This window comes from Myotis davidii, unplaced genomic scaffold (genome assembly GCF_000327345.1).
Source record: "Myotis davidii unplaced genomic scaffold, ASM32734v1 scaffold44, whole genome shotgun sequence".
Taxonomy (NCBI): domain Eukaryota; kingdom Metazoa; phylum Chordata; class Mammalia; order Chiroptera; family Vespertilionidae; genus Myotis; species Myotis davidii.
The window spans coordinates 8,093,881-8,118,013 of NW_006299705.1; the positions used below are offsets into that span (position 1 = coordinate 8,093,881).

At 39.0% G+C, this 24,133-nt stretch overlaps 1 protein-coding gene across 2 annotated transcripts in view; it reads left to right on the forward strand.

Moving 5' to 3' along the window:
* VCAN (versican) overlaps window positions 1–24,133 on the forward strand; it is a 104,401-nt gene that overhangs the window by 75,667 nt on the left and 4,601 nt on the right. For both annotated transcript variants that reach the window (XM_006775509.2, XM_015571658.1), the window contains 3 exons: window positions 2,473–2,631; window positions 4,100–4,182; window positions 22,561–22,705. In XM_006775509.2, the coding sequence (XP_006775572.1) occupies window positions 2,473–2,631; window positions 4,100–4,182; window positions 22,561–22,705 (387 nt within the window). The remainder of the gene's footprint in view (window positions 1–2,472; window positions 2,632–4,099; window positions 4,183–22,560; window positions 22,706–24,133) is intronic.

Consider the following 24,133-nt stretch of genomic DNA (forward strand, 5'->3'; position numbering starts at 1 on the left):
GAGTGTTATAGACTTTTTTGTGATGCTTTATTCACAAAAAAATAAATAAATAAATTAGGGATCTTCCAGAATTTTAAGCCACGTGTCTTAAAATAAATGATAATTTCCAAGGATAAGGAACACTATGCTATTATAATATCACATTATTGACTTTGGCAGCAAGAATGTTCTAAAAGTTTTTCCAGTTGTCCTCCCTTGTAAACCAACCCCCTCATATATGAAGATTGGTTTCTTCCCCACCTCTCATAGCTCAGCTCTGAGTTCTTGCCCGAGAATTCCTCAAAAAGAAAATTACTGCATCCAAGTAACAAAATATGCTTCATTCTTGGGCACTGAGTGCTACTTTTATACCAAGTGAGCAAGCTGTGTCCTGTGTCCTTTCCCGTGAGATCTAGTGGTCTCCATACAGCACTTTTCTAGAACGCAAAGCTTCCAGTGCACATGATTTAAATCAATTAGTCAGCTGGCTGTAGCTAAACAACAGGCCAGTTAGACTAAACTGAACTAAAGAGATCAGTTGCATCTGTCATATAAGTATGGCCTAAATCACTGAAGCCAGGGAAAAATAAATTTAATCTCTCAGGCCACAGGCTTTCCCACAATTGTGGAAAGAGGAGTAAATGGAGTGGCAGTCGGGAGGCAATCTGACTTTCAATTTGGCCACCAAGTCTGGTACATAAAACAAGCATTTATTTCATCGAGTAGGGTTTTGTTTTCTTCATAGATCAGTAAAGTAAGGGGAGGAATGGATGGTCATTAGGTAATCTAGAAAGTTTTCTTGGTGCTTAAAATGCTATGAACTTTACAGTTTTGCTAGTTTTTGCATGTAACTACATATATATGAGAATTGTTTTGTAGAAATAAAAAATTATTTCAATTAATTATTATTAAATACAGAATTTAACCTCATTTGTCAGTGGGTGAGTCTGAGGGAAGATTAGCACTGAAAATGCAGTGCTATGAGTAAGGCTGCTTTCCTATGAAAACACATCAAAACTGGCAATCTAGAAAGTATAGCTGACACTCACTGCCAGTATATAATTTAGATATATTGAAGAAATGTTTTCATCCTACCAGATTACTGGTTATAGTCTGCTTGTTGTGAAAGAAGGAAAAAAAAATATATCTATACTAATTAAAGGGTTATATGCTAATTAGACCGGACATCTTCTGGATGTTCTTCCGGACAAAGCCATGGTGGTGGGGCCAAGGCAGAGGCAGTTAGGGGCAATCAGGCCATAGGGGAGAGCCGTTAGGGTGATCAGGCTGGCAGGGGAGAGTAGTTAGGGGAATTAGGCAGATAGGGGAGCAGTTAAGGGAATCAGGCAGGCATGCAGAGTGGTTAGGGGCAATCAGGCAAGCAGGCAGAGTGGTTAGGGGTGATCAGGCAGGCAGGCAGGTGAGCGGTTAGGAGCCAGCGGTCCCAGATTGTGAGACCCTGTGGGACCGGGCCTAAAGCAGCAGTTGGACATCCCCTGAAGGGTCCCGGATTGGAGAGGGTGCAGGCTGGGCTGAGGGACCACACCCCCTCTCTCACCCCCCACCCCCCCTGCACAAATTTCATGCACTGGGCCTCTAATATATATATATATAATGGGCTTAGTGGAATACTGGGACTGAAGTTAAAGAGCTCAGGTTTTATAATTCTTAATAAACGTAAAATCCAGATGCATTTGCACTTGCAGTTACCTATATTCCTGCTCCTTTGGGGAAGAAGGCACACAGCCTTAGCTGTATCCCAGAAGCTGCTACTGATGAAGAATTTTTTCCTCTTTGTAAATCATACCTGGCCAGAAACTGGCCACCAGCTATCTCTCTGGGAAGTGGGAAAGGACTACTCCTACTTCCAGACCTTTGAAGTACTCATGCAAGCATCCAGAATCCTATTAGCCAAATTCTTATCACTAAAAGTTTCATTGGTAAGGAATTAGCCCCAACTATTTCACCAGTAAATCAGTAGACACTGCAGCTTAAGAGGTTTGGCTGGCCTCTCTTCCAGTCTTCTCTCCTGCTAACGCTGGCTCTAATTGAGGACATTGCAGTTAGATGCTGGCTTTTGAGTCCAAAGATGCACAGTAAGTTCTCACTTAACATCCTCCGTAGGTTCTGAGACTTTAAGTGAAATGATGTCTTTATTTCAGGTTAGTGTGTCAGGCCTGTGTCTAACCATAGGCTGACGGTTATAAACAACAGTTAAGTTCCCATAGCATCCCATCTATGTTATACTAAAATGAAGTTGAATGGAACAACAAGATCTTATTTGAGGACCTGCAGTACAGTCATCCATTTGGCAGGAACCATTTGGCCTCTCTTTATCATAATATTTTTGTCATCATGCCACATTTTATGGATCCATTACTGCAGGGATGTTGCATTGATATTGCCTTGGGTCTTCAGCTAGCACTTGGGTCAGTGAGCCAAGTTTAGATGACGTAGATGTGCTTAAGAAGCCTCTGCCTTATTTCTTCCCAGACACGGAGACATGTGACTATGGCTGGCACAAATTCCAAGGGCAGTGTTACAAGTACTTCGCCCATCGACGCACATGGGATGCAGCCGAACGGGAATGCCGTCTGCAGGGCGCCCATCTCACCAGCATTCTGTCTCACGAAGAACAAATGTTTGTGAATCGTATGTACCAAATATACCCTGGTTTCCTGAAGCTTCGTTCATTCTCACCACCTTCTTAGCTTTCTCTCCCGTCTAATTAAAAAGAACAAGTACGTTCTCAGTTGTGATTCCACTTATTAAATCCTTCATCTATCAACTACTTAAAATCATATATCTGGTATGAGTCCCCCATTTGGGGGAATATTCAACTATAACATAGGAAGGCATTTCTTGGATGGCCTGCAATAAGAGGTGAAACAGCATACTATTTGATCAGCTTTTTACTTACAAAAATGGCTGCATCTTAGGGTTCAATCTAATTCTTCTGATGGTTACCTTCATAGTCTATTTAGAATACATGCATATGTTGTCTAAAGTTAAAGAGAAAATTGCTTTCAGTTATTTTTGTCCCAGTAATTCAAACTGAATTGCTTATAGAACCTTATTCTTATCTCCTGTGCATAATTAGTTCTCAGCCAAAATTCTATTATTTTAGGCCATAGCAAGCGGACTTCATATTAAGATCATGAATAGACAGACAATACTAATGCAACTTATCACCAAAGCTGTTTACTCACTCTTTAAACTATAGCAAAGAGGAGGGCAAACTAGCTTTCATGTAACAAATATGTAGAAATTTTTTGCTCATGAAACATTATTTTATGCTCAATTAAATATGTTCTCATGATGGCTCCTATCTTTTAGAAATGTGATTGTTAATTTGCAATTTGGATAAAGGTTCACTTAACTTTTTTGCATGGTATGCTTGCCAATAACTCATCTTATGATGAAAACAATTAATTTTGAGGAAATTTTGCAGGACTGTTTGGTCTAGATATTCACTGTCTAAACTGCTTTGAGAAGAAACATGTGGCTTTCAAAGTGAGGTTAGCATGGGTAAGATCTGTCGTGTTTTATTGGGTCACTGAATTTTTGCCAATGTTGTAACTTTAAAATACATAAAAGATTTCAGAGAGAAAGGGAGAAGGATAGAAAGATAGAAACATCAACGATGAGAGAGAAACATCATCAATTGTCTGCCTACTGCACGCCCCCTAATGGGGATCGAGCCCAAAGCCTCGACATGTGCCTTGACCAGGAATTGAACTGTGACCTCCTGGTTCATAGGTCAATGCTAAACCACTGAGCCTCTCTGCCTGGGCACCAATAGCATAACTTAATAAAAAGAATAAATCAAAAGTTTCTATCAGAGTAAGGATGAAGAAAACCATTAAATAATTGTAAACTGCTAGAAAAATAATGTTTATGTCGCATATTTTAATGTTTTACAGTGTTTGAAAATTAGCTTTTTAGTTTAAAGCACGTTGGGCAAAAGGACAAAAGACAGACTATGAAAAATTTTTACAAATAACAACAAAAATCCATCCAGAAAGAGGATGCACAATTCATTCTGAAAATATTTTTTTGTATGTTTCATCCATATATTGCAAAGGTAATAAAAATATCCGTGTTATTTACCATCTTTCAGGTTTGGGCCATGACTACCAGTGGATAGGCCTCAATGACAAGATGTTTGAGCACGACTTCCGTTGGACTGATGGCAGCACACTGGTAAGCTGCTGATGAAAAGGGTTCCTAGGAACTTGGCATTGTGTGCTGATTGCATTGTGTGGAGGGTGCATTAGACCGGAGACCAGTTCAGTGACTCGCTCAGGGTCACTCAGTGAAATAAAAGGGAGTTAGAGTTCCATGGGAATCGATCCAACCACCAGTCCTGCAATCACTGTGGCTCTCTTGATAAGAGGACTGGATCACATTTCCATGGAACTGGGAAGCCACATAATCAGAATTGCCTCAAGTCTGTCTTTCAGATAGTTACGTTGGCTTTGCATAGCTTCAAGATAAAAAGGGAAAGAATGGCTGTAAAATAAAATGCCTTTAAAAGATACCTTTCTCTATTAAATAATTGTACTGGAAATCTGCTATAAGGCATGGCTCATTTTTATCCAAGCAAAATGCCCTATTTTTTTCATCTTAAAAATTTTTTTGAATGATGATCTTATGAGTTTCCTTCCACTCAAACTCTGCTGACTAATTATATGCTTTTTAGCTTTCTCTACTTCATAAAGAAAGGAGTGATTATACTGGCAACAGTCTTGAGTAGGCTGTACTAAGGTTCTTGAGTTAGGATTGGCAAAGGTGCTTCTTAGAAATAGTTCCAGTGTGGTTAGCTATACTAGTGGTTCTAGGCCCTGGCTGTTAGAATCGCCAGGAGACTGCAATTACACAACCAGTGCCTAGGCCTCGGCTCAAAGCCATTACAGTAGAACCTCTGATTCTAAAGTGCAGACAAAGTTGGGATCCACTGGCTACAGTAAGTGTAAATTTAATTCTAATTTACCTAGTAAATAAATAAGAAGAAAAATTGAAAATAGTTGTTAAGCTCTTTCTTGGGTGTGAACCACTTAGCTGCTTATATTTCATTCAGTACCTGCCATTCACGTATATCTAAAGAGCTTGGCAAAAGGTAAGGTTCATCTAGAACAATGATGGCGAACCTATGACACGCGTGTCAGAGGTGACCCTCGAACTCATTTTTTTTGGTTGATTTTTCTTTGTTAAATGGTATTTAAATATATAAAATAAATATCAAAAATATAAATCTTTGTTTTAGTACGGTTGCAAGTATCAAAAAATTTCTATATGTGACATGGCACCAGAGTTAAGTTAGGATTTTTCAAAATGCTGACACGCCGAGCTCAAAAGGTTCGCCATCACTGCTCTAGAACAAATGCCAGCGTGATCTCTGTTTCTGGAAGCTGTACTCTGTTCAGGGAAGCTTCTTGGTGCCCTTGTGGATATACTCCCTAGTTCATCTGTGTCGATCTCTTACTAAGCACTTTGTGTTTGTTTTTGCCCCACAATAACCTCTCAGGGCGCATTAGGTGTTTTACAGGTAAAGACAGGGAGAGTCAGTAGGTTGGGATATTTGCCCACAGTCACAATGCTAGTAAGTGGTGAAGCCAGTATTTGAACTTAGACCTGTTTCCAAAGCCACAGACCTCCTTTAGCAATCCTGCAATAAAGCTTGCCCTCTGTCATGACCCCTTATGTTTAATCAATACTGTTTGTCGTTCAAGTTCATAAGTAGGTTCTTTGGCAGGATTCAGAAGTAATAGGGAAAGTAGATTGTCCACAAAACATATTCCTGTAAGACAGCGGTTCTCAACCTATGGGTCGCAACCCCTTTGGGAGTCGAATGACCCTTGCACAAGGGTCACCTAAGACCATCGGAAAACACATATAATTACATGTTGTTTTTGTGATTAATCGCTATGCTTTAATTGTGTTCAATCTGTAACAATGAAATGGGGGGTCACCACAACATGAGGACCTGTATTAAGGGGTCGCGGCATCAGGAAGGTTGAGAACCGCTGCCATAAGATATATGAACCATACCTCTTGGGTCAATTAGTCTTGTCTTCTAATTGTCCTTGCTCAGTGGTGTATGTGCAGTTTTTGCATCTGTATGTTTCCTTGTTGTTGTACCTAAGGGGATCAATTTGGTCAATTAGATTATTATTGGTATGACATAAGTCCTTATATTCATTTTAATGGAAGAGAGACTTGTTTTTATTCATTTGTAAGTGAATACATAAAAATTAAAATGACATTTTTCTGTGTATTACAATAGTTAAAACTGTTTCCATAATTCTCTTAATGCAGATTATATAGTATAGGCATTTAATGTGTTTTCGCTTGTTGGATGCATACTGCTTTCTTTGGGATAAACTGGGTTTATAGGATGCCCACCAATGGGTCTTCCTCTCACAAACTTTCCTTTATAAATAGTGCAGTGAAAAGTGCAGGTAGTTGTGAGCTTCCAGCTATATTACAGAAGCCAGGATGCCAAGGTGGCCATTCGGGTTGGTACTTAACTCGTGCCCTGCAGAGCCAGACCACATAGTCTCCCTGTAGGTGCTGGCCCTGAGCCCAGAGGAGCTGCAGCTGGCTGGGTGGAGTATATGTAAAGCCTGTCATTTGCAACATACATGCTCACCTGATTGGGCCAAGTCCCTGACTATGTGCAATCTCTCATTGGTTACATAGAATTGATTTGTATGTCTTCATTCTTTCCATTTTTGCATGTTCCTACGTGTTTATTCTGATCTCTCCATTAGCAGTTCAACTCTTCAAAGAAGTGTTTCTCTTGCTTGCTTTTCATTTCTCATGGTTTCCATGATAAGGCCCTAGAAGTTCTGTGAGCTTGCTCAGTGAGACTGAATATTGACATACCTGGCAGGCATGTAAGACCTGTAAAATATCTTAGGGAATTTATCTTCCCTGTCAGGTGCCATTCCGGTTCACTTGGCTCATCAGATGCCATTATTCCAATAAGCCAAAGCAAGCCAACTTAACCATTATTTTTTGTCTGTGTCCGTTAATATTCAGTGGATTGTGAAATGATCATTTTTATAGTCTAAACTGGGTAAATATGCAATCATTGCACTTTGTTGAAAAATATTGATCTTTCCCAGGAATTTTCAGAGGAAGATAGCCTACCATTGATAACTGTACATTGTAAATAGGAACCTTACTCTTAATTAATTCACATTTTTAATTGAAAGCTGAGGGTGATGGAGAGCACACCAAGTGAGGGCCTTGGTTTGAAGAAGGCAGAAAATGAATTACACAGACAAGCTAAGTTTATCAAAGGAATGACACAAGTAACTCCAGAAAAAACTCTGACTGGCCCTTGGTTTCCTCTTAATTCATTCTTTGTATGAAATAAAAGTGTGGTAAGGAGTGTCCCTTAACTTTGAACATTTTGGAACAGAAAAGACCATCTGCCCAGCAGCCTGTCTCCCTCCCATCTGACTGATCTCTGGCCCACTTTCTGCTTTTGAAACCACCCTTGCCTCCATCCCTTCCTTTCTGAGACAGGCTAGGTGTCTCACCCTCGTTTACAGTTCTTTCTACAGCCACCATCCCCTTAACAGGTTCCATATGTGCACAGGCCTCTGAATAAAATAGTTCTCCTTTGTTTCGCTGTTTACTTCAAGTGTCTTGCTTTTGAAAATACCCTTAGTAGTAAACTCTTCATCGGAGAAAGCAGTATCTGCTTACCCTTGGAAATGGTGTTAACTTGACTGTGTGTAATTTTAAGGACTTTGTTTATGTTTTAGAGTGATTGCTCCCCCTACCCTCCCCCACTTTTTGTTTGAAAGATTTATCATTGCTTATCCTTCTTGGGAGGTAGAGCAGTATTAAAACAAAAAGAACCTTTGATATTTACCATATATTATCTTTGGTTACTCAGTCTAATATTCAGTAAAAACAAGTTTATATTAGGTCTCAATTTCAATAATTTCTTCTCTTGAAATAATTAAACTTTGCTTCCAACTTGCAGCATAATTATATCATATTTAACATGCTTTACAGCTAGACTAATTCAATTACATGCTTAGACTAATTTAACAATGTTATTTGTCCAAGTTACCTAAATTGCCTCCCTTCTTCAGATCCTGGTCAATTCACTCCACATTATTGGCCTCTATAATAGGATGTTGATATAATTAACAAAGTGCAAAACTCTTGCTTTTGTTATATTTTTTAAAAATTATTTATTTGATGCGTTTGCCCAATAAATTTCACAAAAGAATGCTCATGAATAAAATTGATTGTAGGCTTCCCCTTGTGACTTCTATGGAGTTTATTTTCTCTTAACACATTTACATTTTCACTTTGTCACTTGGGTTCCTACTACGTTATTTCTACCAGCAGCTATTTCTACTACCAGTTACTCTTTAACTCGACTATTGATCTCTAACAGTGAAATGCCCCAAGTGCTTTGTTGGAAACCTTGGCAAATAACCTCAATAATGAATTACTTCACTTGTCACCCAAGTAATGTCTTCAAAGACACTAAGTTAAACCATCCAGGTTAAATACACATGAAAGCTGGCAAACTTAAGCAAATATTTCTTATCTAGCTTCTATATTATTATCTGACTTTTAAGTTCTAGCCTTAACTAATTGTTAAATGAATGACTAGTCTGAAGTGTTTCCCCCCAGATCTGTTTTGGGGAGCCTGTGACCTTCCTTTCTCCTTGCCTTAAACTCTTGTTACTCCCTTCTTAAAATTCTTCAGTGTCTTCCTATTGCCTTCGGAAAAAGCTCTAATGATGAGCACGGCATACCAAGTCCATGCACTCCACCTGCCACTTCCTAAGCAATCCCATCTCAAAGAATAAGCCAGCACCCCTCACTCCTGCAGCTCTTTGCACACACTTGCCCTAGTGCCTAGAATGTTCGTGCCCCTTACTACATTTTATTTAATAAGCATTTCAATACCTTGTTAGCTAAAGGTCTTCTTCCAGGAAGCCCTCCAAGCTGGGTGTGACTAAATGCTCATCTTTTGTGTTCCTGCGGTTCCTTGTGCCTCTTCCCATCCTACCACAGATCCCTGTGGTGTAAATTTCCTGACAATGTGCTCTCTGAGGCAGAGATTAACTTTCATCTCTATTTGTTCAACACCTAGCAGAGTTGTTGACAAAAATAGAGACCTAACAAATGTTTTTTGAATGGTAATCAATATCCATAAATTGTTCAACCAACTCACTGTTATTTCTGGATCCTGAAATGACCAAGTAAGTCTTTTGGCTGAATCTCTTTGTGGCAACTCTTGCTTAACCTAAATTAACTATTTTATTTAAAATTGTACCGAGATGAAAAACATTAAAACATAATAGGTAAGATTTCAAAATATGGTGACAAGAAAACAATGTTCCTCACAAGCAGGAAGTTATAGCCAAGCATAATGTGTCTAACAAAAGTTATTAACGCAAAGGACATAGGCGTTCCCACTGGGAATGATAACAGTTGTGTCCATGGTTGTCCCAAGAATACATTTACAACAAGCTTTGGAAAGGAAAGATGGAGAGCAAACATTTCCGCCGCGGCCCCTCTGCAGGTTTGACCAAGGATAAATTGTTGCCTAAGGTTGGACAGAGCTTCATTTATTCATCCACTGTCTGTGACTGTCCTTTTAAGCACAGACGTCAGGAAACACTATGGAAGCATTTTTACTTTCTAGCAAATTCATTTTTACAGCTTTCCTTGAACTATAGACCACAGTGTGTCCATGGACAGCACAATCAGGGAGATATTAGGAACAGTTGGGTGCTTTCATCACACTACTTACCTCTTTAAAATCAACCCGTGGGCAGCAGAGATTTAAAGCTGTTACCATCCTGCTCCCTCCTGCTTCTGGCCCCTAGGAATGAGGCTTCAGGAGGCAATTCCTTTCTCTCATCCCTCCCCTGAGTTCCCCAGCACCTTCAAAGCCAACCCGTCACCACGGGAGGCCCGATGCTTCATGGATCAGACACAGCGACTTGAAAGAAAACTGTCACCTTCGGTAGCATTGTCCAGAGGTGGAGGATTGAACAGAACTGACAGCCCAGTTAGTTCCCTGTTTAAAATGCTGAGGAGCTTTAGGAAAGTTTGATGTGTTTGGTTAAAAAAAACCTCACCAAATCCTGAATTTATTCTTCGACATTTTCTGCATCTCTTGCACATTTTCCCTTCAGTCATCTCACTTTGTTCGCACTTAAGCTGACCCCTGCAAGGCTGCTGGCTTCAGGGCTCCTAGAAAGTAATCATGACTTCCTCCTCCTCGCTCTCCCTGTCCACGCAGACCTCCTCTCCTCTGCATGGGTCTGAATCTCCTGCATTAGTAATCTTGAACAAGTTGCTAACTCACAGATCCATCAACCAATGTCTAGCCAACTCATCTTGTCCCTTGATACTTACGAAATAGATTACAAAAAAGCTAATTGATAGCCTTTGCTACTTAAAAAAAAATCCTACTTTAAAATATTTCGAGAACATAACTGAATTTTTATTTCATTTAATAAGCATGGTCCAACATTGACGAGCTGGCACACCTAGAATTTGGGGCACCCACTCGCCTACTGGCTGGAGTTGATGTGTAAGAATAGCCAGATTGGTTGTGGGTTTGACTTTAAATCCAGAGTGCCTTTTCTTCTTTCATAAATAAACACATCAGTCTGTCAAGCAAAGTATTGTGAGAAAAACCAGCTTTGGAAAAGGTAGAAACAATAAAGAAATAGCCCTTAACCCAGGAAGAGACACTGAAAAGGGGCAGAGAAAAGGAGTAACAAATTGCAGGCCATAAACCATTGCTCTTTTTTGCAGGAATGGATCATCATTATCCTTTATAAACACAAAGGCTTTGGCCTCCTCCCTCTCCCAGATGTCTTGGACATTGAAAAGAGAATCAGGAGAATTAACTAATTCCTGGTGTTTTCTAAGCTTGTTTGTAGGTTCTGCTTGTTTGAAAGGATTACACATGCTTTAGCAGAATAATAATGCAAAACAAAACCCTCAAACCCAAACTTAAGTTTTCCTCTTGCCACCTGAAAATCTAAGACTTTCTAGAAAGTATTTGCAGATGGGTGTGTGTCAGCTGTGGTGTGGGCTTTAGCTCCAAATGCCACTTCTCTGTGAACAAGTCACTCTGCATTTCGGCGTTAATTATGTCAAACCTCACAGGCTTCATTATATTAACCTAAAAGCCAAGGAAAACGTATGCAGTTTCCTCAGCCTCTAACACATTCCTCATTAGTAGAACTCTCAGTTTCTTTTCTGCAGAAGACCACCGAGCTCTTAATGACAATTTTTCATTGTGCTGCAGCTCAGTTTGGTTTGAAACCAAGCACTGGTCCTTCTGACTCTACACGGGAAATATGAGGTGCGATAGGGTAGCTCTGGAACATAAAGCCTTCATCTCCACCTTGCCTTTCCTTGAGGGCGGACGGCTAGTGACGGGTCAAACGCTGGAAGAACAACATTTACCCATTCCCAGAACAGCATTTCCCAGTTGAGAAGATTATAAGTAAATGATCAATGCATTGCCGTTCCTTCTCACAGATGCTCTTCCAGCATGCTCCCTGAAACTTTAAAGTCACATACAGACATCAAAATTTCATGGCTAATAAGGCTAAGGCAATGAATAACCATCAAAAAGGCAGAAGAAAAATGTTGAATGAGTTTTGGCACTTTCAGTTGCATTTGGATCCTTCGCACTTCCTGACTGAAGACCTGTGCAAACAAGCCTGGGGGGAAGGAGCCACTGGCACCCACCCATTCACGGTGGGGATTGAATGAAAGCAAGTGGCTCAGAGAGGCTCTGCCTGGGGTCCTGTCTCCAGTGGTCTCACAGTGGGAGGAACTCACATCCTTTGGAAAATGCTGTTGATAATTACTGCCTTTGTAGGGCAGTGAGCTCACGCTATTACACAAGATTAGTGCTGTGCTCAAGAGCTGGCAGATAGGCTCTCTCACACAGATTTGCCAACTAGGAAAATAATGGGCACGCTGCCACTTTAACAACTATCAGGAGACCCCAAGTTCGTTTTTCTTCCCTTCAGCATATTCATGTTTGCAAGATCTGTCTCTAGGCTGCCAACCTAGGGCAGTGACACCAAAACAAATGTGTCTTTCTCCTTTGAAACAAAGCTGCTCTTTTCCTTTTAGTTGTTCCACTAAAAGACAACAGCAGAATCATAACCTCCCTTAAAACATAAATAAATAAGGACCCAGACCAGAGTAACCTTATGCAACTACAAGGATCAGGAGAGGGTCTATCCCTACCTTGCAGGGAGGTCATTTGCCCCAAACAAGTTAAATAAAACAGAGTTTAATGTACCCTCCACAGACTGCAAACAAACGCCCATTGTGTCCCACAGCCATCGAGGGGGGAAAAGGGCATTTTAAAGTTCCCAAATGTTTTGCTTTCTGTAATAAGTACTCCCCCGAGCTTTCTTTCAGATAAACGTTTGACCTGTGTTCTGGAAGGCGGGGGGTGGCCCAGCGTGGTCACTCTGAGCTCCTTATTTAGGGAAGAGGTGGCTCCTTATCAGCGTGTGTTTCAAACGAGTAAGCTGGCCTCTTGGCGAAGAACTTTTTCTTTGGAGTTTGCTTTTATACTTTGGTGGTTATCTGCTTACCCCTGGCATGGACTGCTTTGGGATGTCATTTGTAGCTGTGGGAGCACAGGTGATAGGAGTTTGCACACAAGAGAAATCAGCTTTTAGTACAGGTGTCATGTTTTCACAGCTACTCTAGATAAGTTGGTACGCCAAACTAAATGTGAATCACACTGCCGACATTCACTGGTGTGTAGAGGTGTTGATGGCCTGCCCTGTTCTAAGGATTTTATTTAGGCGGATACTATAGATTTGGCTTTGCTTCTGATACGATTTCACCACTGATGTACACATACTCTAAAAAGGCCAAATGCAGAAAAATAAGCTGTGGTAGATGAACAATTTGGTCAAATAGAAAATTCTGATTCTGGCTACAATGGACTGGAACAGAATCAAATGCAGTCAGGTTGGCAAACGGGATCTGGCTGAGGCCCCTCTTCCAGCCGTGTTTCCTTCATCCTTTCCCTCACATCTGAGACGACATATCGCAGATGTTCCTTTCATCTTTTTTGCCACGTGGACTAAATGAACATGATTCCGGGGGCTGTATTCTAAATTATGTTTTGTTAACAGCGAGTTGGTAATTGTTAATAGATTGATGGATGACTATCTCCACCTACTGGCCATATTGTATTTTGCGTTCCAAAACTTCACATTCCCAGACCGCCAACTAAATCTATACAGGAATAATAGTCTCTGTGAATTAAGTTCTTATAGCTTTGAGTTTAAACATTCTAGCACAAATTGCTTGATATTGTGAACTTGAAAGTTAAATGTAAAAAAAGATGATTTTTCAAGTGCAGCATGAAGCAAACCCATGGAGTCACGTGCTTAGTAAAATCCTAGCAACTGAGGCAAATATTAGGGCTAGTCTTTCCCATATCTTTACTTTATCCACAATAATAAACCAGTGAAAAGTTTTCCTTGGCTAGTTCCCTTGGTATGCGAACCTAGAGTACTATTCTGGTTTTCTTATGAAGATGTTTTACAATGAATTAAATTAGCAGTGTTTGCGGGGAGGCAGAGTAGGTGAAAATGGTGACTGGACAGCTCATGGAAAAAAAAAACAACACACCCAAATTCTTACTTGATGCTTTAGTAAATTCTCCCCCAAATTACAATAATATATTATGTCATAGAATAGCTTCCCCGAGCAAATGTCAAGAATGTTGTTTTCAATGGAATGTGTGTGATTAATTGTTCAAATGTGCTTGACAATATTCATAATAGTTCTAAAATATAGTCTTTAATTGGCCATCAAAGGTTCTCTAAATTATAGTGAATTTTAAAGAGTAAAAGGTGACTCCATCTCAGCTGAAAAACTATATTTAAATATACTTAGGACAGGTAGGTGATACATAGGTAGATGGAGTTCAAGACTTGCAGTTTCAGTTATGTATTAGAGTTCCTGAAGAGCTATAATATGAGATGATTTGTACCTTTTTCTCAGGCTGGAACCCAATGGCTGCTAGTGTGTAAGAACTGCTTGATTAGCTATCAAATCTGTCTAATGAATAGCTTAGTTTTCCCTTCTCAAGGGCTCTGTTGCAGTCTACTATGCTAATCATTAACCATTTGCATATTCTCTATTATATTTATGGTGGGAACTTATCAACTACACAGGTTGTGTGTGTGTGAGAGAGAGAGAGGGTGAGAGAGAGAGAGAGAGAGAGAGAGAGAGAGAGGTAAATCTTAAATTTATGACATACAAAAAGATGACTTTTCATTTTATCTAGTGTCTGTGAAAACTCTTTTTTCCTTTTAGTAGAGGAAAAGAAACTAAGATTCTAAACAGAATGTCTCTTTAGAAGAACTAGTTAGTGCCCACTGATTATTCCTTACTAGAGGCCCAGTACATGAAATTTGTGCACTGGGGTTTGCACCCTCTCTCAGTCCGGGACCGATGTAGCAGTGTGCCAAGTGGCAGAAGGCCAGGGAGGAGCCTGAATTGGGGCTGGGGGCTGAGCGCCATTCACACTCATCCTAGCCCACTGCACCTGCTGCTGCGGAGTTGGGAGAGCCTCCTGCCGTGGCAGCTGTGCTCGCCAGCCATGAGCCCAGCTTCTGGCTGAGCAGCAGTCCCCCTGTGGGAGAGCACTGACCACCAGGGGGCAGCTCCTGCATTGAGCATCTGCTCCCTAGTGGTCAGTGCACATCACAGCCATCAGTCATTCTGGTCATTCCACCATAACAGTCGCTTAGGCTTGTATTATATAGGCTAGAGGCCTGGTGCACGAATTTGTACACCAGTGGGGTCCCTTGGCCTGGCTTGTGGGATCGGGCCAAACTTGCTCTCTGACATCCCCTGAGGGGTCCCGGATTGCGAGAGGGCACAGGCCAGGCTGAGGGACCTCACTGGTGTACGATCAGGGCTGGGGAGGGACGCGGGAGATTGGCCAGCTGGGGAGGGACCGCAGGAGGGCTCCAGAGTGTGTCTGGTTTGTCTCGCTCAGTCCCGGTCTGTCTTGTCCAGACCCCAGCAGCAAGCTAACCTATTGGTCGGAGCATCTTCCCCCTGGTGGTCAGTGCATGCCATAGCTAGGGGTTGAACAGCCTTAGCTTATTATTAACATATTACGCTTTGATTGGTTGAATGGCCAACCAGTTGACTGGACACTTAGCATATTAGGCTTTTATTATATAGGATAGTTATTTGATAAAGTTAAGAAATGATAAAAATTGCAATGAAAAGGATTTGAAATTGCAATGAAAATGGATTTCAAATATTATGAAGAAGGGCTAATTATTATGTTTGGATTGAGAACTTCTTACTTTTAAGATGCTGATAAAAGTAATTTTTAAATAAGACTATTTAATGTTCTGGGAATTCTTTCTCTGGTAGAGGTTGAAGCATGTATCTTTAAGGTTTTTATTTTTGAGTTGACATTCTTTTTCAAAGACTTTAAAATTTTTTATCTTTATTATTGAAAGCATTACAGATGTCACGCTCTCTCCCCGCAGCCTCATTGATCCCTTCGCCCAGCTCAGTCCCAACCCCAGGCCTTCCTCACACTATTGTCTGTCCATAGGCTATGCATATCTACATATAAATTCTTTGGTTAATCTCTTTCCACTTCCCCACCCCTTTCCTCTTAAATACATTTATCTGTTGCATGCTTCAATATCTCTGGATCTTTTTTGTTCATCATGTTGTTTTTTTGTTTGTTTGTTTTTGGTTTTTTGGTTCATTAGATTCCACATATAAGTGAGCTCATGTGTTACTTGTCTTTCTCTGACTGGCTTATTTCGCTTAGCATAATGTTTGCAAAGACTTTAAAAAAAGCTTTATGTGGAAAAGTGAGCACTGTTTTGGTATGTTGCATGGACAGAGAAGAAAAAGCCATTCTTTGCTTCAAGAACCTTCCTTGCTCCACCCTTTCATTTTCACCACCCAGCTGTTTTCATATTTCCTCATAAATCAATGTGCTTATATCTGTATCACCTAAAGGGGCAGCTGGGATGTGACTGTTACAGCAGTAACTGACTGATACTGGTCAGTCGTGTTTCCTTTAACTGAAAGCAGAGCTCAAAACTGAACCTAAGCAAACTCCTTTTTTTTTTTTTTTTTCAAAGTAAAGCAAAGAAAGCTCCTGGCTTATTTCTAAGTCTTGAATGTTTCTGAAATAATGCTTTCTTAACTGTATGAAAAGGCAGTTATCTATTGCTGCATAAGGAAAAGGTCAATTAGTTACATTACATTTATCATCAGTTTGTTTTGTTCTTACTTGTAATGCTAGTTATCTAAGGTGAGTTTAGGGCCATTGATCATGGCTTTGTGGTGTGTATTTTAAAGATAAAATATGTCTGGTATCTCTGAATCACAGCTGGGACTCCTAGACACTATATAACCTGAGTTCACCTTGAAAGGATGTAAACCTGTCTGTCTTTAGTAGATTGCCCATAACTTTCAAAAGCAGAGACCCCACCCCTACACACACTTTTCCTGTAGTATGTTTATTTTTTAAAAATATATATATATTTTATTGATTTTTTACAGAGAGGAAGGGAGAGGGATAGAGAGTTAGAAACATCGATGAGAGAGAAACATCCGTTCAGCTGCCTCCTACACACTCCCTACTGGGGATGTGCCTGCAACCAAGGTACATGCCCTTGACCAGAATCAAACCTGGGACCCTTCAGTCTGCAGGCCGATACTCTATCCACTGAGCAAAACAGTCAGGGCTCCTGTAATATGTTAATTGAATCAAGTTGGAGACTTGTGAAGAGCTAGGAAGGAGAGAATAGCTCTCTTGCTATTCTGCTTGAGAAAATTAGTAAATTCCCTGTGAGATCTCTGGAACTAGCCACTCTCTGAGAGTGAAGAATGTGGCCGGCAGGGAAGTGCTGTGTGCTCCCGTAGACCTGCACAGTAACTCTACATTCTTATATTAATGTAAGACAGGAATACATTTCTGACAATAAAATATGGATCACTTGGAGTAACCTAAGTATTTATAAAGTGGTATAAAATTTGATGAACAACTTCAGTCTACTCTGAGTTTTTCTCAGTATTAGGAATGGTTCAAAATGGGTTCTCTGGTTTATGGAGACAACTTTCATGTGAGAAAACTGTACTTAGATGTTCAATTTTGGCTAAGTTTTTGGGTTTTTTTAGCCATTTTATGCTTTTGGCAGCTGACTTACTTGAATCCAATGGGGAGGGAAGGGAGAAAACAATAACTGAGAAGCTACTAAATACAATTTGAAATGATTGTCTCTTTTGCCACTTTTTTTTACAGGTAGAAAATGGTAGACATTTAATTGGAACTTTAAAGAAAAGTAACTTCATCACAAATTGCCTCTTAATAGATGCTAGTTTGTCACAGAACATGTAGAAAATGTTCCATTTTAGCTGGCTTTTCTCTAATCAACTATTCGAGTTTCATGCCATAGTTTTCTCTACATCAGAAGAAATTGGAGATGGAAAGTAATTTAGGGTCCTCTTTCTGGTGTCGTATTGATCTAATCCTGGTCTTTGGGGGAGACAGCAAGAGTTCAGGGTTCTGGGTGGGTAACATGAGTCTCTGAGACGCAGACAAACAGGGGGAAAGTCTGATCAGCATTTATTTTTTCAATGAAGTTAAAATGAATTCTCCCCAAATCATGCTAGTTTTCTGGAACAATTCTTAGTTTGCCCATCCAGCCCTAGAAGAGGACCGATCCAGACTAGGTCACCCAGGATGTATGCTTATAATCCCAAGTGAAGGGGAAAGCATCCATATAGGAGTGGTGAATTTTTCTCTGCTCATTCCAAGAATCTTTATTTCTCTGTGCATGAAGCCCTGTGTGTGTAAAAGAGGCTCTATTACATTCTTCTAACTCAGAACTGCTTTCCTGAGGAGAGATCACTCCCTCACATTTAACTGTTGTGAAAACATACACACACACAGACACACACACACATTATTAAACCTAAAGTCAAAGATTTATTTTTTTATGCTCTTTCTCCCTGCAAGTGATGTTAAATAAGGCTGTAAAGCATTTATAAGGGAACAAAGAAAGTTGTTCAGAAAACTGGAGTTTCCTTTGCTAACTCCATTTGGCAATAACACGGAGCAGAATCAAAGCATCCCAGCCAAAATAAATCCGCATGATGGAGCTATCAGATATGAGGTAACAGTGTGACATGCTTGTGGGTATCAGACATTCTTGTAAAAACCACAGACCTAAAATTTGGTCCTGCACCATTAAGCCACAGCTCTGCCAAGCAACAACACAGAACACACGTTTTAAATCACCGTTGCAAGCCAAATGTAATTCCCACCAAAAACAATTAAATCTTTTACCAGAGGTCTGAGTCTGGGCAGCTTGCACCCTGAGAATCTGAATCTCATTTCAGTGTGAAAATGAGATGGTTATTGTTCAGATCAGGAGGAAATGTCAGCTGCAAAATCCAGGGCAGCCAATGCCTGTAACTTGAAGTGATATTTGTTGAGGTTCGATTGGAAAAGGGCTAGCTAAGAAACCTGTAACTCCTTTCTGATAGTGCAGAGATCCTTTTACAATGCTCATTTTAAATGATTAGAAAAATAATTCATGCTCACTCTAGGGAAGTAAGAAAGTATGTAAGGGTACAAAAAATAAGATATAATTTCAATCTCAGATCACCCAGATATAAACTTTATAACATCTTACAGCATTTCCTTTTGGCCTTTTACACACACACACACACACACACACCCGCATCAGAGGGTGTGTGTCCAATTTGGATCATTGTATGTTTTTAGTGTTTTACTTTGAATTTTAACTTAACACTTTAGTACTTACCGTCCCCTTATATATTCTTCAAGGACAGGATATTTAATGGTTATACAATATTCCATTTGTCTGGCTATACCCCAATTGATTGAATATGTGTTCACCCTATAGGTTGTTTCCCGTTTACTGGTAGTATAAATAGTATTTTAGATAAAGTGTTGTTCAGCTAAAATTACCTTAGGATGGAATTTTAGAAGTGGAATTATGGGGTCCACGGGAAGGAACTTTTTGAGGCTCTTGATATGGACTGCCAGCTGTTTTCCAGAGAAGTTATTTACTTCCACCTGTTGTATCTGTGATTGCCTGTCTCACCCATTATTAGCCAGCAGCAAGCACTATCTTCGATTCGGGATAGGTGTAGATAGGGGAGAATGTAACACACTCTGTGGTTTGTTATTTATAAGTGTCAGATTATTTATTAAACAACACCAGTATGTGTCTAGCATAGTTCTTGGCACCGAGGGTATAATATTAAATAAAAGAACCCTAAATTCCTGTCCTCAATGAGCTTATAATCTACTAGTGAGAAAAAATAAGATAAATGAGTAAATCATGTGGGATGTTAGACGATAAGTGTTATGAAGAAAAATGAAGCAAGAAAGGGAGATGGGTAGTGTGGGTAGGGACAAGAAAGGGGAAGCATCGCACAGATACTTTTGGGATTTGGGACATTTTCCACCTCTGAAGACATTTTCTGGTTGCTTGTAAGAGGTTCATTAAAAAGCAAGCTAGAAAGTATTGAGCTCAAAATCCAAATTAAATATTTAAGAAGGTCTGGAATCTTTGATCATAAAAGGAATTAAGCATAGATTTTTATTATTTTTAAGACATCTCGATTTTTTATTTATTATTTTTATTCTATCTTAATTAATCTGTTAAACAAATTAGTTATACATCAGCAACAGACTGAATTTGACTTTTGTATCTCTTCTTTGTTGCTCCTTGTCTATTATTTATTACAGGAGAGTAGGGGGAAGAAGGGTTGTCGGGTGGCAGGTGAGAGATAATAAGGGGAGGGAAGTATACAAAGAAAAGGAAACTAAGTAAGTCATTAGAAACCCAGTTCAAAGCGAAGGTCTGTTCCTGGTCCATGGGAGTGCTGCCAGTCAGGGCACTTTGGTGAATTTGGCCTGAGCTTCCTACCCAGGCCCCTCTGGGAGTAACTCAGGGCTTGATGAAGTCTTCTAGAGTTGGATATAAATCCATCTCATTTCTGGATTTTGATTTCCACCAGAGAAATAAAAATAACCTTCGTTCTGTGTTTTGGCAAAACCAAAAACTAACAAAATTTTTTAAGCCTCCCTTGGTTCTTTGCAATTTTATCACTTTTCAAAGACTCTCTTAAAAAATCAATCAATCAATACAGCCAAAATTTCTAGCCTCCTATCTTAATTTTGGCATGACTCAGGAGGACTTTAAAGCAAAGCTAAGCAAAGAGATGGAAGGAAAGGTAGATTTCTTCGTCCTGAGGTTTTCAAACTTTAGTCTTCTTACTAATTCTTTTATTAAAGATTTAGCTTTATAGCATATTTGAAAATTTTAAAAGACACACTTTTTTCTGAGAAGAAATAAAAAGTATAGGTATTCTCTAGTATATTTATGCATTTTAAAAACACATAAACATGGCCATGGTGCTGTTGGGACTAAATAGTAGCACCATTTTTTTTTTTTTTGCATGCTCTGAATCGAGAACAAACTGCCTTAATCCTTAGGCAGAGTTCTTTCTTCTCCGACTTTAATTTTTTCAAATAATATCTCTTAACTGATTGTTTCAGATCACAGACTTATTTCATTTAAATTTCATTCTAGGAAAGGCTAAGAGATCTGTTAAAGATAATCATGTTAGCCTCTATTACATAAAGCTACTTCTACCAGAGGAAGGAAGTTTGTCCACAGTCTCTTCAGCATTAGATTTGTGTTAAACCATAGTAGGCAAAGCATAGTAGGAAAGTGATACTTAAGTTGAGTGAGAAAGACATTGAACAAACAAAATTGTCCCATTCCACATTCTAGTTAGGAGACTCGGGACTAGCAAAGTGAACTCTTATTTTTAGTCCAATAATATTTTCATCTCATCAATGCTTGTTATTTTTAGATAGAGATAGGGGCAGTGTTTTTCATATAATTATTGGTTGATATGGAGGCAGTATTTTAAAGTAACAAAGAATTGAACATAAACCAAAGAGTCCTGGGTGCTTAATATCTTTAAGGTTGAAATTACTCTCAATCCTGTTAGAACAATGAAAGAGATAATGCATAACAAGTATCTAGAAGAGGGCTTCATTCATCATATGTGGTGAATAAACAGCATTAATTATTATGATCAAGGCAAAATAGACTTCCAGTTATATATCATTGCTCAGAATGGGGAATTGATAGGTACCATCTAAAGATAGAGATATAAGGGTACCAGTAGAAAAACATCAAATCAATACAATTCTTTTCAATTAGTTTCTGAACATACCTTATACCAAAAAACCCAAACATATTTATAGCAAGATATATTTACTTTTAAAATATATTTTTGTATTGATTTCAAAGAGGAAGGGAGAGGGAGAGGGAGATAGAAACATCAATGAGAGAAAATTATTGATTGGCTGCTTCCTGCATGCCCTACACAGGGGATCAGATCGAGCCCACAATCTGATCAGGAAATCCAACCAAGACCTCCTGGTTCATAGGTCGATGCTTAACCACTGAGCCACTCGGTCAGGCATATAGCAAGATACATTTTTATTTTTTATTTTTTTAATATATTTTATTGATTTTTTACAGAGAGGAAGGGAGAGAGATAGATAGTCAGAAACATCAATGAGAGAGAAACATCGATCAGCTGCCTCCTGCACGTCCCCCACCGGGGATGTGCCCGCAACCCAGGTACATGCCCTTGACCGGAATCGAACCTGGGACCTTTCAGTCTGCAGGCCGACGCTCTATCCACTGAGCCAAACCAGTTTCGGCGCAAGATACATTTTTAAATGCTTATCTTGTCAACATGTATACACGTGCTAAACGTTTCCTATTAAGAGGAAAACAACTTCCAGATTAGATCATAAAGCAAAACTCAACTGTATGGTGCACATAAGATCACATCTAAAACAGGGTAACTCAGAAAGTTTAATTATAAAATGATGTGTACAGGTATAACAGGTAAATACATAAAATATATACATCAAATGTCTCAATTTTTAACCAAATAAGAATTTGGATAAAACAATCACTTATAAAAAGACAAAGAAAGATACTTTATAGTGGTAACATAAAAAAGAGAGCATACAAATTTGACTGTACTATAATCACAATCATATAAATCCTATGTGCACATAAAGGTAGAGGGAAATGATGGATCAGAGGGATAAGATTATTATCTTTTTATTTGTTCCACTTTCATTAATGCTGCTATAATTAACAATAATAATAACACGATTAAGTTCTTAAATCGAGTACTGATTATCTATTTAGAAATGTAGAATAAAATTCCTCAGCTATTTCTCATTGCCAAAGGAAAAATACATAATTGTTGAAGAGCGACATTGAGATACATACATATATTATCCATTCAAGTATAAAAGTCTTTTTCTTTACCACCAAAATTATTTTAGCTAGATGGTTAACTCGAAACTGTTTAGTCCATTCTAATTTGATTGTGATCCAATGCCACTATCATGCTTGTAATATGCTACTATCAAAGAGTCATTTTTTCTCTCCACTTTTGCAGCAATATGAGAACTGGAGGCCCAACCAGCCAGACAGCTTCTTTTCTTCTGGAGAAGATTGTGTTGTCATCATTTGGCATGAGAACGGCGAGTGGAATGATGTTCCCTGCAATTACCATCTCACCTATACTTGCAAGAAAGGGACAGGTAATCATTGCCCCATTAATAATGTCTACTTAACCCACCTATTCATTATCAGGTAAACTCAGTAAGACTAAGCTTCATTCGTTAGACACGAACTGCGTATGTCATGTGCATCATCTCCTGTTGCTCTGCAATATTTCATTCTTTCCATGCAATTGAAAAGTTTGTTTTCTGTAATGTTGACACCATAGATTTCAGGTGCTTAAGATAACAATGTAGTATTTATGCAGAAAAATTACCTTCAAGTATCTTTAAACACACACACACACACACACACACACACACACACACACACACACACACAACGGCCGGCACAAGGGTTGAAGACCTGTTTATTTTGATGAAGAAAGCATTAAAAAATTGCTTGTCAACATTTCAAAATTGTTAAATCATAAAATATTATAGATTTTTTTTTTTGCTTGAAAAAAAAGAGCAACTGGTACCCATTTGACCCTTTCAAATTTGTCCATGGTTTGAAGCACTGGAGCTGAAAACCTCTGCTCTCCTCAGTGGGGCCGTGGTCTTCAGTTCATTGCATCTTTATTCAGTCCTCCCTGTTTTTAAAGGCCTGGTCTCTGTAGACTTTGAGTTTTTTAATCATTTCCTTAGAAGCTTATTGTATGCTTATAAACCGTGAAGTGGTTGAATGTCCTCAAGATGCAATCAAGTAAAAACAGTTGTGATATAAGTCCCATAATGAGGAGAATTGCTTAGTTGACATTAAACAGATAAAGTTAAGAATGCTGATTTTTTAAAAATGTGTTGTGTTTATCACTGACCAGTATGTTTGAATTTCTAAGGCAAGCTGCATAGACTTCTTCCTTAAACAAATAGTAATTCCATGAACATTTTTAACCTGTTTGCAATGGTGTTAAAGCGTGAATATTTAGTCTCTAGAGCTAGAACTCAAGTAAGAGTTCAAAGTGCACATGCAAAATGTAAAATCCATTTGATTTTTTAAAATATAAAAGTAATAAGAATACAAATTCAAACTCTGTAAATATTTCAGGAAAACTTCAAAAATGAGAAATGCTATTAGAACAAAGAGAACATTAAGATACACAAAGCTCAGATAAAACTCAATTGTTATTTGTGATTACTTTGCTCTTCTCTGATCTAAAGTAGAATTTATTGTGAATATCCTTCCGACATGAGCCGCTTGCCTGACTTTGTGCATTGCCTCAGCACGTCTGCAATGGGACTTGTGAAAATAGCAAACCAAGTGTCTGTTTTCCCTGCTTGTAATGTAAGAAGCCTTTAATGAACTGTTTGTCTTTATCCAAATGTCATGTTTGCATTCTCAGATCTCCAAATGGTCCTTGGAGTCGTGCTTTTCATTTTATGATGCTAACATTCTTATATGCTATGTTAATTTTTCCTGTAGCAAGGTTTCTCAGCACCAGCACTACTGACCTTTTGGGTCCAATAATT